General features: G+C 48.6%; 1 protein-coding gene and 1 long non-coding RNA gene across 2 annotated transcripts; one reads left to right on the top strand and one right to left on the bottom strand.

The window, feature by feature from the left end:
- Positions 1 to 260: 260 nt before the first annotated feature.
- LOC308580490 (uncharacterized protein) lies at positions 261 to 8,228 on the bottom strand. The gene is made up of 4 exons (XM_081182202.1): positions 8,113 to 8,228; positions 5,203 to 6,147; positions 3,225 to 3,969; positions 261 to 1,694 (listed from the first exon to the last, which is right to left on the bottom strand). The coding sequence occupies exons 2-4, from the start codon at positions 5,899 to 5,901 to the stop codon at positions 949 to 951; spliced, it is 2,190 nt and encodes a 729-aa protein (XP_081038328.1). The 5' UTR covers positions 5,902 to 6,147; positions 8,113 to 8,228; the 3' UTR covers positions 261 to 948.
- Positions 8,229 to 10,593: 2,365 nt separating this feature from the next.
- LOC308581280 lies at positions 10,594 to 15,442 on the top strand. Its single transcript, XR_014004921.1, has 3 exons — positions 10,594 to 11,062; positions 12,965 to 13,095; positions 14,238 to 15,442. It is a non-coding gene; the product is annotated as an uncharacterized lncRNA (long non-coding RNA).
- The last annotated feature ends 631 nt before the right edge of the window (positions 15,443 to 16,073 follow it).

The raw sequence follows: 16,073 nt of genomic DNA, 5'->3' as shown, positions 1-16,073 counted from the left end.
AAAAAGCAGGCAGGCTGAGAATATGCTCCTATGAGAAGCAGTGATGGCCACCAACTCGGATGCTTTTAAAAGAATGTTGGACAAATTTGTGAAGGATAAGACTATCTGTGGCTACTAGCCCTGTCAAGAGGCAATATGTCTTTGAATACCAGTCACTGGAGATCAGAAATAGGGAGCGTTGGGCTGTTGCTCTCGGATTCTGCTCTGCGGGTACTGAGACATTGACAGAAGTGAGCCAGCAGTAAATCACACCAAGCAAGTTGGAGTTAACTCTTTATTAGCAAAAACAGGATATGTACAGGAGCCTAATGAGCAGAGCAACTGATCTCCTCCATGAAGCAGTTGCTGAGACGGAAGGCCTCCCCATGGCTGCCTAACTCCCCTCCTCTCCAGGGCCTTTTCCGAGCAATCGGAGACTGTGCCTGTATAAAGCTAACTGCCCCTCCGTCCTCTTCATGCCTCTCCTGGTTCTGGGAGAACAAGGGGGAAGGGAACTTGCTGCAGCAGGAAGGTGAGACATCCGTGACTCTTCACCAGCCAGAATACTCTCTCCTCCCACCCTCCTGCTTCAGCTTCTGCCTCTGATTCTGGGCTGCTCTCTGCCACACACTCTCCCCGCTCACTAAGCCCTGTTACCCCTTCAGCTTCCGACACCTCTTCTCCCAAGTCTGCTCCCTCTTCTCCCTCATTGTTGTCCCAACACCGTTCCACAGGCCCTGACCCTTCTTTCCTTGGGGGTTCCCCAGCTGGCCGACCTGTATGCTGGACTGCAGAGACCCCCTTTGGCATGATCCAGCATTGTTTGCGAGGGAAAAAAGTGAGGCAGACGTGAAGGTGGAACAATGACAAACTCCATAGACTGCAATCAATAAGGAGAAGGAACGGAACAGGATGGCAGTGGGAACCACCTGGTCAGACGAGAAAGTGTGGGGGACTGCAAAATGTCGCTCAGTCACAGTTTTTCCTCTTCTGGCTCTGCTTTGAAGTGGCGCTGGGGTGTGTGACGGGAGCTGGCAGCGAGGTGGCTGGCGAATCTCCGGGACTCGGGTTCGTTAAGGGAGGGAAAGGCTCGAGGCTGGTGGAGGGACACAGGGGGCCCGGTGCTGGGTCGGGTCCTGGAGCCAAGTCTTGTGCCCCAGCAGGAACGTGCACCCCGGGTTCGTCAGGAGTGGGGGAAGGCAAGGGCATTGTGTTGCTCCCGGAGACGCTGGCCTGCCTCTCCCCGGAGTTGGGAGCGGCCTGCTGGGCCGACCACGGAGGGCTGAACCCCGGAAAGAGGCTGGGAGAGGGGTATTTCGGGGTCGAAAAGGCCGTCGCAATGGCCTCCATGGCGGAGGTCTGCCTGCCCATGAGGTCAGCCAGGGTCTGGTGGGAGCGTTCGATGGCCGCGATCATGCGGTGAGTGGTGGCGCGGTCCTCCTCCCGCTCCTGCTTTTCCTGGCGCCTCTCCTGCCTGTCTTCAGCACGCTCCTCCTGCCGGGTGTTTTCGAAGGCCTGCAGGTCCTGCCGGTGCAGCTGCCGCAGTGCGTCCACAAGATCAGCGTTCGCCTTGGAGGAGGACGCCATCGCCGGGGAGGATGTGGGGTCTGCCGGCCGCCGGGCAGACTCCAATCGCTGGCGCCAGTTGCGCTCCCGCCGGAAGCGCATGCGATCCACGTTGCCGGCGGTCGGCCTTCTCGGCTCCTCCGCAGCGCCTGAGGAGAGACAAAAAGAAGGAGAAGGAGTGAAGGAAATAAAACAGCCATCAGCCCTCGTCACAGAATCACGGACATTCGAGGCCTGAAGGAAAAGACGCATGCAAACACAAAACACACATCTTATCTGATGACATTTCGGTGTAACTATTGTGGGTGAGAATCTTTAGTCAAACTGGGGCAAGTTCAAGGTGTTGGCACTAAAATACCCAATGCAGCCCAGGACCAGGTTCCTCCACAGCAGGGCTGGGAAATTATCAGCTTTCCAACAACATAATATGTCGCCAGCTAAACTTCATGATATGGCAGTTGATAATAATAATAATAATAATAATAATAATAATAATAATAATAATAATTTTATTATTTATACCCCCTTCCATCTGACTGGGTTTCCCCAGCCACTCTGGGCAGCTCACAAAATATATCAGAACATACCAAAACATCAAACATTTAAAACTTCCCAATACAGGGCTGCCTTCAGGTATCTTCTATATCAGGGGTCAGCAACCTTTTCACCTGGGGGTCGGTCCACCATCCCTCAGACCATGTGGGGGGCCGGACTATATTTTGAAGAAAAAAATGAACGAATTCCTATGCCCCACAAATAACTCAGAGATGCATTTTAAATAAAAGGACACATTCTACTCATGTAAAAACACGCTGATTCCTGGACCGTCCGTGGGCCGGATTGAGAAGGCGATTGGGCTGCATCCGGCCCCCGGGCCGTAGGTTACCTACCCCTGTTCTATATGTTATGTAGTTCTTTATCCCTTGACATTTGAAGAGAGAGCATTTCACAGGACAGCATTCCATGACAAATGGACTATCAACCTCTTCTTAAAAACTTCCAAGGAAGGAGAGTCCATTGCCTCTTATGGGAGCTCATACCTGTTTACATTCACTTGCTTTGATATAAGCTAATTGGTCTACTTTGACCCTAGGCTTGGAACCCAGAAATGGGAGCTACTTGTAAGAGTTGGGTATTTGCCCCCTCTGCCCTCATATTGGCAAGTGAAGCGATGGGAAGTCCTGGCCAAAGTGAGGGCTCAATAAGCAATCCGTAAATGGCTGCTCTTAACTTTTCCTTTTAACTGGTAATTTCATGGTTTTATTCTTTTCACAAACTGCTTTTTAGGTTTGGTCGTTTTCTTTTTCACAATATAAATTTTGCGAAATAAATAAGCGAAACACACATTCTGCCTCCGACAGAGGAGGGAGAACGTTGACATCGCACCTCACAGCCATTATACAGTGGTACCTCAGGTTAAGAACTTAATTCGTTCTGGAGGTCTGTTCTTAACCTAAAACTGTTCTTAACCTGAGGTACCACTTTAGCTACTGGGGCCTCCCGCTGCCGTGCAATTTCTGTTCTCATCCTGAAGCAAAGTTATTAACCCGAGGTACTATTTCTGAGTTAGCAGAGTCTGTAACCTGAAGCGTCTGTAACCTGAAGCGTCACTAACTACTGTATGCCACAAAAAAACTGTGCCCAAGCCACAAAGCGCCACAGATAAAAGCGCCACTCACTTGACACCTGAGGTTCAGCAGGGTTCTCTGGGGAGGGCAAGGGGACACTACTGCCCCATGGCGGCTCCTCTTTCCCCACGATCGGCACATCGTCGTCCTTGGACGGCTTTCGGGCCTGCCTGCCCGGTTCGGCGGCCGCCCCCCGGAGCTCTTTGGGAGGGGAGGCTTGCGGCAAGGGGATGACGTACTGCCGCTCGTTCGCGGCTGCCTCTGGGGCGGCGCTGGCTGCTTCCCGGGCGATCCTGGTGGCGGCCATGGGGTTGAGGGGCAGCCTCTTGCGCCGCTTGTCCAGCCGCTCCACCACGCCGGCCCCGCACACCTTCCCGCAGACGATGCCCTTGCGGAGGCAGAGGAACTGCTCCAGCAGCTTGAAGTAGGGGGCGGTCTTGGGCGCCCTCCCCGAGTGGAGATTCCCGCACTTGATCTCCTTGTAGCCGCGCTTGAGGTCTTTGGCCCGGCTGCGGCACTGCTCGGCGTCCCGCTCAAAGCCCCGCTCGCGGAGGCGGTCGGCGATCCACGCAAAGAGCTTCATGTTGCGGTACTGCTGTCCCAGGGCGATCTGGACGTCCTCCGCTTTCCAGATGTCGATGAAGGCGATGGTCTCCTTGCGGGACCAGGCGTCCCGCCGTCTCCTGGGCTCCGGGGAAGGGAGGTTCACATCCGGGGGGCTTGGGAGAGAATCCGCCAGGGAGAAAGGCTCTGCAGCCAGCTGAGAGCTCTCTGGGTCGGCCGTCATTTCCGCATGCTGCAAAGAAAAGAAAGGGGGAATGAAACTTTGGGCAAGTGCAGCTCAGTGGTTCGTTTATTTTTTTAAAAACCAAACCAAACCCTTGCATCATATCATTGGCTCCCGGTACATTTCAGAGCAGAATTCAAAGTGTTGGTGCTGACCTTTAAAGCCCTAAATAGCTTTGGCCTCGCATGCCTGAAGGAACGTCTCCACTTGCCTTGGTTCTGCCTGGAAGAGCTTAGATTTGATATCCCACTTTATCACTACCCTAAGGAGTCTCAAAGGGGCTAACAATCTCCTTTCCCTTCCTCCCCCACTTCAAAGAAGTGTGACTGGCCCAAGGTCACCCAGCAGCTGCATGTGGAGGAGCGGGGAAGCAAACCCGGTTCACCAGATTACGAGTCCACCGCTCTGAACCACTACACCACACTGGCTCTCCAGCTGACCTCCACACTGAGGTCCAGCTCCGAGGGCCTTCTGGCGGTTCCCTCAATGCAAGAAGCGAAGGTAACACGGAACCAGGCAGAGGGCCTTCTCAGTAGTGGCGCCTGCCCTGTGGAATGCCCTCCCATCAGATGTCGAAGAAATAAACAACTACCTGACTTTTAGGAGACATCTGAAGGGAGCACTGTATAGGGAAGTTTTTAATGGTTGATGTCTTACTGTGTTTTAATTTATTGTAACCCAGTCAAGAGGGGCATCATATAAAATCAAATGAAATGAAATAATAAAAGAAAAATAATCAGCATCAGCATCAGCAAAGCTGTTTACATCAACAGAAATAAAAAACTATACACTATTGACAGGAGCGAGCCAGCAGTAAATCACACCTAGCAGGCTGGAATTAGCTCTTTATCAGCAAAAAGGATCAACACAGGAGTGTCAGACCTAATGAGCAAAGCAACTCATCTCTGACAGGTCTCGCATCCATGAAGCAGCTGCCGAGGCTGAAATCTCTCCATTTCTCCAGGGTTTTCCCCAAGCAATCTGAGATGGTACCTATTATCCCCTCTGCTCTTTTCATGCCTCTCCTGGTTCTGGGAGACCTGATCTTAGGAAAACAGAAAGATGCTTTCTGCTAAGTCATGCAGTTTGGTTCCGTCTTCACTGACTCTAGGATTTCAGACCGGGTTCTCTCCCAGTCTGACTGGGAGATGCCTGCCTCACTGCCCCTCTCAGCCAGCCTCTCTCTCCACCTGGCTATCATCCGCCAAGCTTCCGGCGCCTTCCACGCGAGCCACCTCTCACCTTTTGCTCCTGCCTCTCAGCCTCTTGCTTCATCTGCAGGAAATCCTCCGCCAGGCCCACCGCTTGGGCGCATGTTTCCGGGCTGCTCCCCGTCACCCAGCTCTGGAGTTCGGTGGGCAGGATGTTCAGGAACTGCTCCAGGATCACCTGCTCTAGGATCTGCTCCTTGGAGAAGCGCTCTGGCTTCAGCCAGTGGTGGCAAAGGTACCAGAGGTGCCCGCAGGCTTCCCGGGGACCCTCGGCCTCCTGGTAGCGGAATTCCCGGAAGCGCTGGCGGAGGGTGTCCCTGCTCGGAGCATCTCTGCCCTGGACCTCCTCCTTCGCTGCCCCGAAGGCCCTTCTTCCAGTGTCCGGGGCGAGCCTGGGGGCTGCTTCCTCGCGAGCCCACCGGCATCCTTCCACAGCTCCCTTGAAAGATGCCAGAAGCTCCTTCGCGTCATCCCAGGGGGTGGGTTCCGGCGACTGCACGTTGTTGCCTCGTCTGGATGGAGGGGACCGCGCCGCCTCGGGGAATTCTTCCAGCTGGGTCTCCCAGCAGTCGGAAAGGCCCTCGTCCGGCTCCTGCTTGACCTGCTGTGATGATGCCCAGCCAAAAAAGGCCCTTGTGGTCCTGGACGGAGCCGGGTGGGAGCCCCTGACCTTCCCTTCCAGCCCCGCCAATGGTTTGAGCCCTTCCGACTCCCGGCCCTCCATTTTCATTCCTGTCTGAAGACACCGTATGCAATGGGAGATGTGAGGAGGCCACAGTTGCCCAGTCGTCACTCCCAAACCTTTTTCCTCAGGCGCTCGTGTCTCCAAAAACAATTCCCGGCCATGGGTCACTCTCTTCACGTTTGCATGGGCGTCTCTTAGCAAAAGCTGAGGACATTGGGATGCTTAAACCAGGAGGAATCTTACACGGCAGTGGACAATGTTCAAGGCCTGAAGGGATAGCTTTTTCTCCTCCTGAAGAAGAAAAGATAAAAATTAATCATTGTGACTACAACAGAGGGCCCATCATTTTGTGCAATGCTTCCCAAGCCTTTTCCCTCTTCAAAATTACTGAGGGTCTCAGTGGACCCTATCATTATTTTTTCTGCCTGCTGCAGCAATTGTAAAGCACTGTGTTAGGTGCTGTATGATTTTTAAGTGAATGCTTTCTGCTTTGTTTCTTTTGTATCTTGTATTTTTCTGTATTGCAAAGAATTCTTGATTATGTGTTTTGCGTTTTTATATTGTGATTTTTATCTTGTGAACCGCCATGAGACCTGCGGGTATAGGGGGGTATACAAACTTAATAAATGATAATAATACATTGGTACCTCTGGTTACATACGCTTCAGGTTACAGACTCCGCTAACCCAGAAATAGTACCTCAGGTTAAGAACTTTGCTTCAGGATGAGAACAGAAATCGTGCTCCAGCGGCGCAGCGGCAGCAGGAGGCCCCATTAGCTAAAGTGGTGCTTCAGGTTAAGAACAGTTTCAGGTTAAGAATGGACCTCCGGAACGAATTAAGTACTTAACCCGAGGTACCACCGTTATTGTTATTATTTCCAAAGATTTTAGATTGTGTTTTTCACAGAAACACCATGAACCACTTGAATGAAGCTTGAGGGGCACAGTTATCTGAATACGTTAGCTTTTTTAGTCAGCAGCAGCAGCAACAACAAACAAATATATGTAAATAAATAATAATAAGAGTAATACATTGCTTATTAACAGTACTTTCTTTATCATGGTTCTCACTAGTACAGAGCACCATCACTTTCTGTTGCTGTTGTTGCCCATGGCACCATTTGGTGCTGTCACCCACGGCACTTTGATCAAAATATTACCACCGTCACTTCATTATTTTTATTTTTATCAAAAAAACATTGCTGCTGCTTCTTCTCATCATCGACTCAACTTCTTATCAGCCTTTTTACCATCATAAAATCCCTGGGCTGGGTACAGCCATTTTAAAAAACCACAACATTAAAGCCAGTTTGTAGCAAATCACATTCAGCTAGGAGTGTTTTGTTGCTGCTTACTTTCACAAAAAAAAAATAAAATATATTAACAACCCAGGATTGTTGGGTTGTCTTTATTTTTATTATGTATTTTGTGGGCCATATGTAGAGAGAGAGAGAGAGAGAGAGAGAGATTATTGTGGTGAACCGCCCAGAGATATATGGGTATAGGGCAATATACAAATTAATTAATTAGTAGAGTGATCAATCAATCAATGAATGAATATTGGGGGACCCCCACCACAATTAACTAACTAATTTTGATACATAACTTTTATTAAATTTTCTAATTAACATTTCAAAATATTCATTTAAACAATCTTAAATCAATGACTTCCCTTCTCGTAGTTCATCCTGCATATCACTAATTATTAATTAATATTGGGGCGACATCCCCCCTTCCCACCCCCCCCCACCGCAAAGGAGCAGGGGAAGAAACTTCCCAGAATTGAGGGCGCCCGCTAAGGGCACGCGTCGGCTTCACTCGTCCCTCGTGAGCATGCTCCGAAAAGGGACCCCCCCCCCTGCGCGCATGCCCGGAGGGGGCGAGCCAGCCCTGGGCTTCCCCCAGCCGGCAGGCGAGCGTCACGGGACGGGGACCCCACCTTCCTCCCCCCCCCCCAGCGGCGCCCGCCTGCTCTCCTCTGCGCGGGTGGAGCTCGCGGCGTCTGCGCGCGCGCGGATCTTTGCGCGGCTAGGCATGCCACGCGCGGATCTTTGCGCGGCGCTGCTTTTCTTTTGCAAACAAACAACAACAACAGTGTATTGGGAGGGGAAATGGTGGGGAGGGAGGAATAAAAGGAGAGGATAGGGGCGAAGAAGGGAGGAAAGGGAGGAGGGGAGGGGAGGAAAATAAGCTGGTCTCACTCCCACCCCCCAAAAAAATATAAGATTCCCCCCCCCCGGCCCTGTCTCACTCACCCCTCCTGCAGCCCAGCCCAGATGCCAAACTTCACTCCTGCGGCTCCTGGGAAATCCGGACTCCAGATTCCCACGCACGAGGGGAAGGAGGGAGGGAGGGAGCAAAGCAGGAAGGGGACGGATTAGCCCCTGACATCAGGAGGCTTGGCCTCACATGCCACCCACACTGGCCTGTCTAGGAATCCGGAGTGAGGCCTTGTTTAAACGCTGGCCGATTTGGAGCAGATCTCCCCATCCATCCATCCATCTATTGCAAGGGGGGGGCGGGGTAGTGGAAACTTTATTTCCCTCTCTCTCTCTCTCTCTTTCTCTCTCTCTCTGCCTTCCTTATATCTCAGGTCCCTTTCTGCCCATCATTGCACCTCCATGCTGGGAAAGGAAGGTTGAGCTGCACCGGGGGGATTTCTGCCTGCCAGTTTAGTTCAATCAAAGGCGCAGCAAGAGGCCTGCCCGCTTTTAAAAGAGCACTGCCTTACATCCCGCCCAGTGGCCTCTCCAGGAATCTGGAGTAAACCTTCATTTAACTGCAGGCAGTTTTGAACCGGGTTTTTTTTGTGTGTTTTTTTAGGGGGTGTCACACTCCCCCTTTTCTGCCCTTCTTCTGCCTTTAATAGGTAGTGGCTGTTTCTTCCCATCTCGGCACCTCCGTGCAAGGGAAGGTGGGCATGAGCTGCATCGGTTGGATTTCTGCCTGCCATTCAGTTAAATTAAGGGTCCAGCAAGATGCATACCCGTCTTTAAAAGAGGGGAGATCTTTGCTCTGTCTTACATCCCACTGACTGGTTTCTCTAGGAATACAGAGGAAGCCCTTTTTCTGTAGCTCATCTAAACGCAAAGAAGTCCGGATCTGGGATCTGGTTTCCGCTGCCTCGTTCTCTCTCCCTGCCAGGCGGAAAGATCCAGCAGTGGACGTTTCTCCCTATCACTTCTCTTCCTTGCTGTACCTGGTGGGTTTCTGCCTGCTACAAGCTGGTAAAGTTGTAGCGGAGTTCAGCCATTTTTATTTAGGAAATGGTAATACTATTTCTTTATTATCTGAGATTGTTAATGACAGGGCTGCTGCCTCTTTAATAGGTGCGTGACAGTAGGAAACTCCACAGGTGAAGCTTTGCTCCAGATGGATTTCTGCCTGCGACATAGCCGTTAAAGGCGTGAGAAATACTTTGCCTTTATTGCTATTTATTTATTTTCTGGCAGGGTGGCTACACTTTTAATACTACCAGTACAGGAGGAAATCCAGCAGGTGAAGCTTTCCTGTTACTTCATACAGAGAAAATTTGACACAGAGAAAAAATGTTTTCTCATAATACTGTCAGAACATAGGAAGAGCCCTCATGGAATATGCTGCCCCAAATGTAGGGCACCGTCTGAGATGGGCTTTGAAAGAGGATTTGACAATATTTTGGAGCAGAGTTGTCGCAGAGATATGCTAGGGCAGGCCTAGGCAATTGGTTCTGTGAAACAAGGAAGACTCGTGCAAATTTCCTTTTTTAGTTATTTTTAATATGCTATGAGCCACTCCAAACATTTTTTTACAATGGAAGGGTGGGATATATATGTTGTTGTTGTTTAGGCATTTAGTCGTGTCCGACTTTTCGTGACCTCTTAAATATATAAAGCAAAGTTCTTAAAACAATGTGGCTTACTGTGGTAAGAGATCACTTACAGTAGAATAATAATAATAATACTAATAATAATAATTATTTGTACTCCGCCCATCTGGCTGGGTTTCCCCAGCCACTCTGGGCGGCTTCCAACAAGGATTAAAACCACATCAAAATGCAGGTGTCTCTCATTTTTATGAACTTGTGCGCACTGATGAAGTGTTCTGTGAAACGCTGAAAGCTGGCGTACTCCAAAACTCGTTTAAAAACCTGGGAGAGAGAGGAGATCCCAGCAGACTTTAGGGATGCCAAAATTATCAATCTCTTTTTTTTAAAAAAAATGGTGACAGAACGGATTACGGAAACTATCGGGGCTTCTCTTCATTAGCTGCGGGCTGCAAAATTCTTGCAAGGATCTTAGCCTGGCTTGGTCAACTGACTGAGGACTTTGGTTTGGTGAGAAAGGAACCTGTCAGTCTGATGGAGGGCAACCAGTGTTGCCTAAAGCTGTTCCAGAGTGAGAAATTCCACGCAAGGGCAAAGTGCATTGGGGTGTAGAAGTACCACTTTGTGAAAGAGGGACTTGTGTAACGGTCTTATTGCCATACCGAGGAGATGGCTGCAGTTCCAGAACCTACGTGTCAAGCTTGGACTCTAGGTGTGAAATATACTCAGAGTCGAGTGTGGATTTCATGCTCTTTATTCAGCTCATAGTAGTGAGAAATGGAATGTAGCCCTGAACTGTCTGCTTTATATACATTATTTACAATGGGCCCCACGTGATTGGCTAATTCCAGGATTCTCCTGTAGGCCAATCAGGTTGCGGATTCACTTTCACCTGGAGTTGGATTGGGTGGCTCCTGCGGACCAATCAGACTGCTGCATTCTGGACCCTATTGTTCTAGGACCAATCAGACTGCTGCATTCTGAATCCTATTGTTCTAGGACCAATCAGACTGCTGCAATTTGGATCCTATTCAACTCTGTACATAACAGGGTGGTTGAATAAAAATTGTGTATATAAGTGTATGTTGTATTGCCTGAGAAAGGGGCATGTGGGATGTATCATCACTGAAGCAGTCAAGTACAACAATTTCCTGTTGCCTAGAGTGGACCCCCAGGGGAATGTGGCTCCAGAAAAGGGAGGACTTCCTGCCATACCTGTTCTGGAGCCCCCTCCTCTTGTGTGTGGCCAGGTAGGTGGGCGTGGCCCTAGCAGACCCTTTAAAAGGGCTGAGCACATGGCAATCTCCCCTTTCTCCTTTAGGACTTCTCTCCTGGACCTCCTCTTCTGGCTCTTATCCAGCAGCACATGGTTTATCCTTACAGAGGATAGAAGCCACAAGGTAAGTAAACTTTACTCCTAAAGAAGACTCCTGGGTTGTTGTTATTATTATTTTAAGAGGGAAATACTAAGGGGAAACTTACCAGGAACAAGCAAGGCTGGATTGCTTAATTTAAAGGATTGTAATGAATCACCAACTTGCAAGGGAATGTGTTCTGATGGCTTTCTCACTAGTCAAAATAAAAAAAATTCCAGTAGCACCTTAAAGACCAACTAAGTTAGTTCTTGGTATGAGGTTTCGTGTGCATGCACACTTCTTCAGGTACCAACTTTTTCACTAGTGTGAGTGAGGAGGGATAATATTTAATCAATACATCTTCTCCTCCCTTCCTCAACATCCCCACAGATTCTGGGTTCTCTCTGTCCAGTAATTGGTCTTTCTAGAGCTATCCGATTTAGCCACTGTGGAAAACAGAATGCCCATGGTCAAGCTAACATATTATCAGGGTCAAAAATATTTTTTTAAGGAAACCACAAAAGTTGATGGTATTACATTGACAATATGTGAAACCGAGCCACAGTTTTTTGAAAAACAAAACAAGAAAGCTATTAAATCCAAGTGCGAGAGGGAAAAAGGGGATCTTTCTCGCTCTGCTGTTTAATTTCTCTTTTCAGATCAATCTTCCTCCCTGGCACAGTTTGTTTTTCTGTGAACTCCAATTCCCAGCAGCCTTTACACTTCCCACATAAACACCTGGCCCCCTTTAGCTGAGCAAACACCCAAGTGGGACGGGGAAGGGGCTTGAGATGAAGAAGGAAAGTCTGTGAATTCACCACTGCCTGTCTGAAGGGGTGGGCTGGAGCCTATTATTATTTATATACCTCTGTTATAAGAGAAAACCTGCTCCCTTTCCCTTTGGAAGTATCCAAGAGCCCATATAGAGTCCTTTATTAAACTGTTGCAACAGGGTTCCCACTCCCCACACACAGGAGGGAGGAGGAACCCAGAACAATGGTGCACACGCCCTTATTACAGAAGTTTGAAATTGCCCACCCTGTAGCCCAAGACATCTCCCCCCAAAAACATCATACATACATCACAGAAGGAGGCAGAAATCCTGCCTGCCAAGATACTCAATGGTCACTGATTGCATTAGGTGGGCAGCCTGGCCATTCTTTTGTAATGGTAAATACTTTAATTCCTAAATCCAGGTCACAGGCTCACCCTATTCATACACAAATATGCCCTTAAGAGATTGGATTTGCAAGCAAAGAGACAATGGGAAGGCTTTCCCATTTCCTTTCTCCTTGCAGAGAAATATTTGTGGTCAATTTAGGAGAGTCAGAATGGTTTGGGAGAGTCAAAATGGCTTCAGGATTACTCTCCTGTACTATTTCAGACATGTGGTTTATATACTTATAGAAGTGTTTGCCCTGTACATTTATGAATGTTTATTTTATATTTGGCACCTTAGAATTCTTATAATACCACCCTATACTTGGAGGTCTCAGGGCAGTTCACAGTACAAAATCAAAATATAAAACCACAAAACATATAATCAAAATAAAAACCCAATAACCAACCCCTAAAAACCCCACATTTTAAAAGGGCATAGGATGAAGTAGGACTTACTCATGAGTAAACAAGCAAAGGCTTCTGCTGTTCCACACTGTTCTCAGTGTTTACCTCTGCTTTTAGTGTTTATTGCTGCTGTCTACAATGCAGTTAATATTTGTATATTTTATTTAACCTGTTTTATTAGTTGTTACTGGCCTTTGCCAGTCAGCCCTAAAAGATCAATTCTACCAAATGAAGACATAATTAATCCCACCAGGTAATAAAATGCGTTGAACCAACGAAACACATGACATTTGTGGATTTTCTAATATTAACAATTCAGCCCGGTATTGGCGCTGCAACTGCTTTGCACTCTTTAGACATCTCTTGTTATTTTTCACACAGGTAGTTTCTTGCCCTTCATAGTGAAGGCGGGGCTTCCAGAGTGACAGCAGGACCTTGGCCAATCAGCCTCTTTGGAGTTTGTGACGCTGCGTCCGAAAGTTCCCTTCTCTAGCCTGGCAGATCTGGAAATGGTAACATTGGCCGGTTTCCTTTGTATTTTTTTAGTTGGTGGTTAAGATAGAGAGGGTGAGAATCACTCAGCAAACCGTGGGCGCAGATCTGAGCTTTCCATTTGCGCACGTCCTGAGTCCATTTTAATGGTTCCGATTCTCTCCCCTGGATTTATAGCTAATCCAGAAAGCTCGCAGGCTGGAATCGGGACAGGAACGGCAGGGAAGCCCAGATTTACAAGCCGCTGCCTGTTTATTGCTCTGGGCCTTTTAAGAAACAAACAAATTGAGGGGGCAACATAGGAGCGCGGCTGTTATGAGCAACCTTATCCAACGGGGGAGGGCGAAAGATTTAAAATACATGCAAACATGTATATAAGTCCAGTTATCTCCTGCTTGGACTACTGCAATGCGCTCTGCGTGGGGCTACCTTTGAAAGTGACCCGGAAACTACTGTATTTTTCGCTCTATAAGACACACTTTTCCCCTCCTAAAAAGTAAGGGGAAATGTGTGTGCGTCTTATGGGGCGAATGCAGGCTGCACAGCTATTGCTAAAGCCAGAAGAGCAAGAGGGATTGGTGCACATGGATCCCTCTTGCTCTCCTGGCTTCAGGGATAGCCATGCAAAGCCTCTTGAGCGCAGCCGGAGCGCTCCTGCCTCTTTGCTCAAGAGGCTTTGCGTTGCTTTCTTGTTTTCTTCCTCTAAAAACGAGGTGCGTCTTATAGTTGGGTATGCCTTATAAAGCGAAAAATACGGTACCACTAATCCAAACTGCAGCAGCTGGACTGGTGACTGGGAGTGGCCGCCGAGACCTCATAACTCTTGAAAGACCTACATTGGCTCCCTGTACGTTTCCAAGCACAATTCAAAGTGTTGGTGCTTTAAAGCCCTAAGTGGCCTCGGCCCTGCATTGCAGAAGGTTGCAGGTTCAATCCAGACAGTACTAAACTAAGTGGCCAAGATTCCTATTCCCTTGTGTAGGTGAGGATCATGAAGGAAATATTATATTGTGAGCTATTTTCATAAAACAACAACGCTGGGAGTGTATGAAATGCAGGGTACGTATGCGGCACTCAAAAGTACCCTCTGAAAGGGGAGCTGCTTATCTGTATTTCCTATTCTCAAGATTCTTCATTTCAATCAATCTACTTTCCTAAACAGGCAAAGAGAAACTGGCAGCCAGGAGATGAAGCCAAAGATGCCTGTGCCAACGCGAAAATTTGCAAGAAGTCCACCTGGGCCTCAGCCAGGATGACGATGCCTGATGCTTGCAAGGAGCAAGACCTGTGCATTGTCTATGGGGAACCCATCCGGCAAAAGCCCCTCATCCACAAGAGAACGGGGGGTCAGCAAAAAGCCCACCCAGTCGAGGAGGAGGATGAACCCCTTCCTCATGGAGGAAGTTGCAGATCCCCCTGGGATATCCCAGTGTGGAAAATTCCTGGTGCTCCTAAGGAGCAGGATGTGTGCATTGTGGGTGAGGAAAACATCTGGCAGGTCCCCAAAACCGGCGAGAGAAAGGCATGTTTGCAGGAAATCAGCTCAGGGGAGGGTCCAGTTTACAGCAAAGAAGACTCCAGTGTCCCAAGTAAAACTCCAGCTCAGACCGTTGTTGCTGCCACAGCCAGGATGATGATGCTTGATACTTGCAAGGAGCAAGACCTGTGCATTGTCTATGGGGAACCCATCCGGCAAAAGCCCCTCATCCACAAGAGAATGGGGGGTCAGCAGAAAGCCCACCCAGTCGAGGAGGAGGAGGAGGAAACCCTTCCTCATGGAGGAAGTTGCAGATCCCCCTGGGATATCCCAGTGCAGGCAATTCCTGGTGCTGTTAAGGAGCAGGATGTGTGCATTGTAGGGGAGGAAAACATCTGGTAGAACCCCAACATCTGCGAGAGAAAGGCGTGTTTGCAGGAAACCCACTCAGTGGAGAGTCCCATTCACAGCAAACTAGACTCTGTGAGAGTCCCCAGTGAACCTCCAGACCAGACTGTTGTTGATGCTGCTAAGGGACAAGACATCTGCTGTGAGCCCCTCCACTGTAAGCTCAGGTTTCATGTATGTGCAAATAAACCATGTATCTTAAAAGACACCACAGTCTGTCCCTCATTCCAAAGGAAAGTGAAGCCTAGATAAGCACCAGGAACCCCCGGAATCTTTTTTAAAAATTTTTTTTAGTCATTTTTCTTTTTCATTCATTACACATCTCATATTCATAACATTTACTGTGCATTCCTTCCTCCCTCCCCTCCTAGGCTTCCCCCAACTTCCGCTTCTGGTTTGTTTCTCCTTTCACCAACTTTGCTGCCTCCTAAAAGAAAAAACTACTAATAACATATTTATACAATAACATCAAAGCTAAAAACATAAAAATAATGAATACTCCATATTATTTCTCTCAGTGGCGTAGCGTGGGTTGTCAGCACTCTGGGCAAGGCAAGTAATTTGCGCCCCCTAACCCGTGGATTTGCGCCCCCTAACCCCCAGATGTTGCGCCCGGTGCGGCCAGCCCCCCCTGCGCCCCCCATGCTACGCCACTGATTTCTCTATCTTCTACACATTTTCTAATGCTAACGATGTGAATGTTTATTTAAAACCTGCCATCAAGTCTATAGACTTTTGTTTGTATGTTGAACCCAGACCCATGGGTTCATAAATGGTTCCCATTCTTTTTCAAAGTCACTGTTGTATTTTTCTCTTAGTCTGTCTGCCATTTTTTGCCAGTTCTGCATAGTTCATCGACTTCTCTTGTCATTGTTCTTTAGTTGGTATTTCTCCAGTCTTCCAATTTTGTGCAAGCAACATTCTCGCTGCTGTAGTGGCATACATAAATAAAGTAGCCTTTTCTTTCGGTATGTCTTGGCCTAAGGAACCCCTGGAATCTTGCACTGCTCAGAGATGGGGGGCGTGCCTGCGACAATACTGCCTTCAAAGTGGTGTTCCTCTTTCTCTCTCACACACACATTAACACCCTACAACAGGCATGTTCTACTCTCA

The sequence above is a fragment of the Podarcis bocagei genome (genome assembly GCF_964188305.1).
Source record: "Podarcis bocagei genome assembly, chromosome: 2".
NCBI lineage: Eukaryota > Metazoa > Chordata > Lepidosauria > Squamata > Lacertidae > Podarcis > Podarcis bocagei.
The sequence above is the reverse complement of the archived record's forward strand: the minus strand, read 5'-3'. Positions and strand labels throughout refer to the sequence as shown.

What these genes read in the sequence shown, in the direction of transcription:
- LOC308580490 (XM_081182202.1), bottom strand. Translation starts at nt 5,901, where the DNA reads ATGAAAATGGAGGGCCGGGAGTCGGAAGGGCTCAAACCATTGGCGGGG. An exon ending in CTGAGAGGCAGGAGCAAAAG is followed by an intron (nt 3,970 to 5,202) that starts GTGAGAGGTGGC and finishes TTTTCTTTGCAG; the next exon opens with CATGCGGAAATGACGGCCGA. An exon ending in TGCTGAACCTCAGGTGTCAA is followed by an intron (nt 1,695 to 3,224) that starts GTGAGTGGCGCT and finishes GTCTCTCCTCAG; the next exon opens with GCGCTGCGGAGGAGCCGAGA.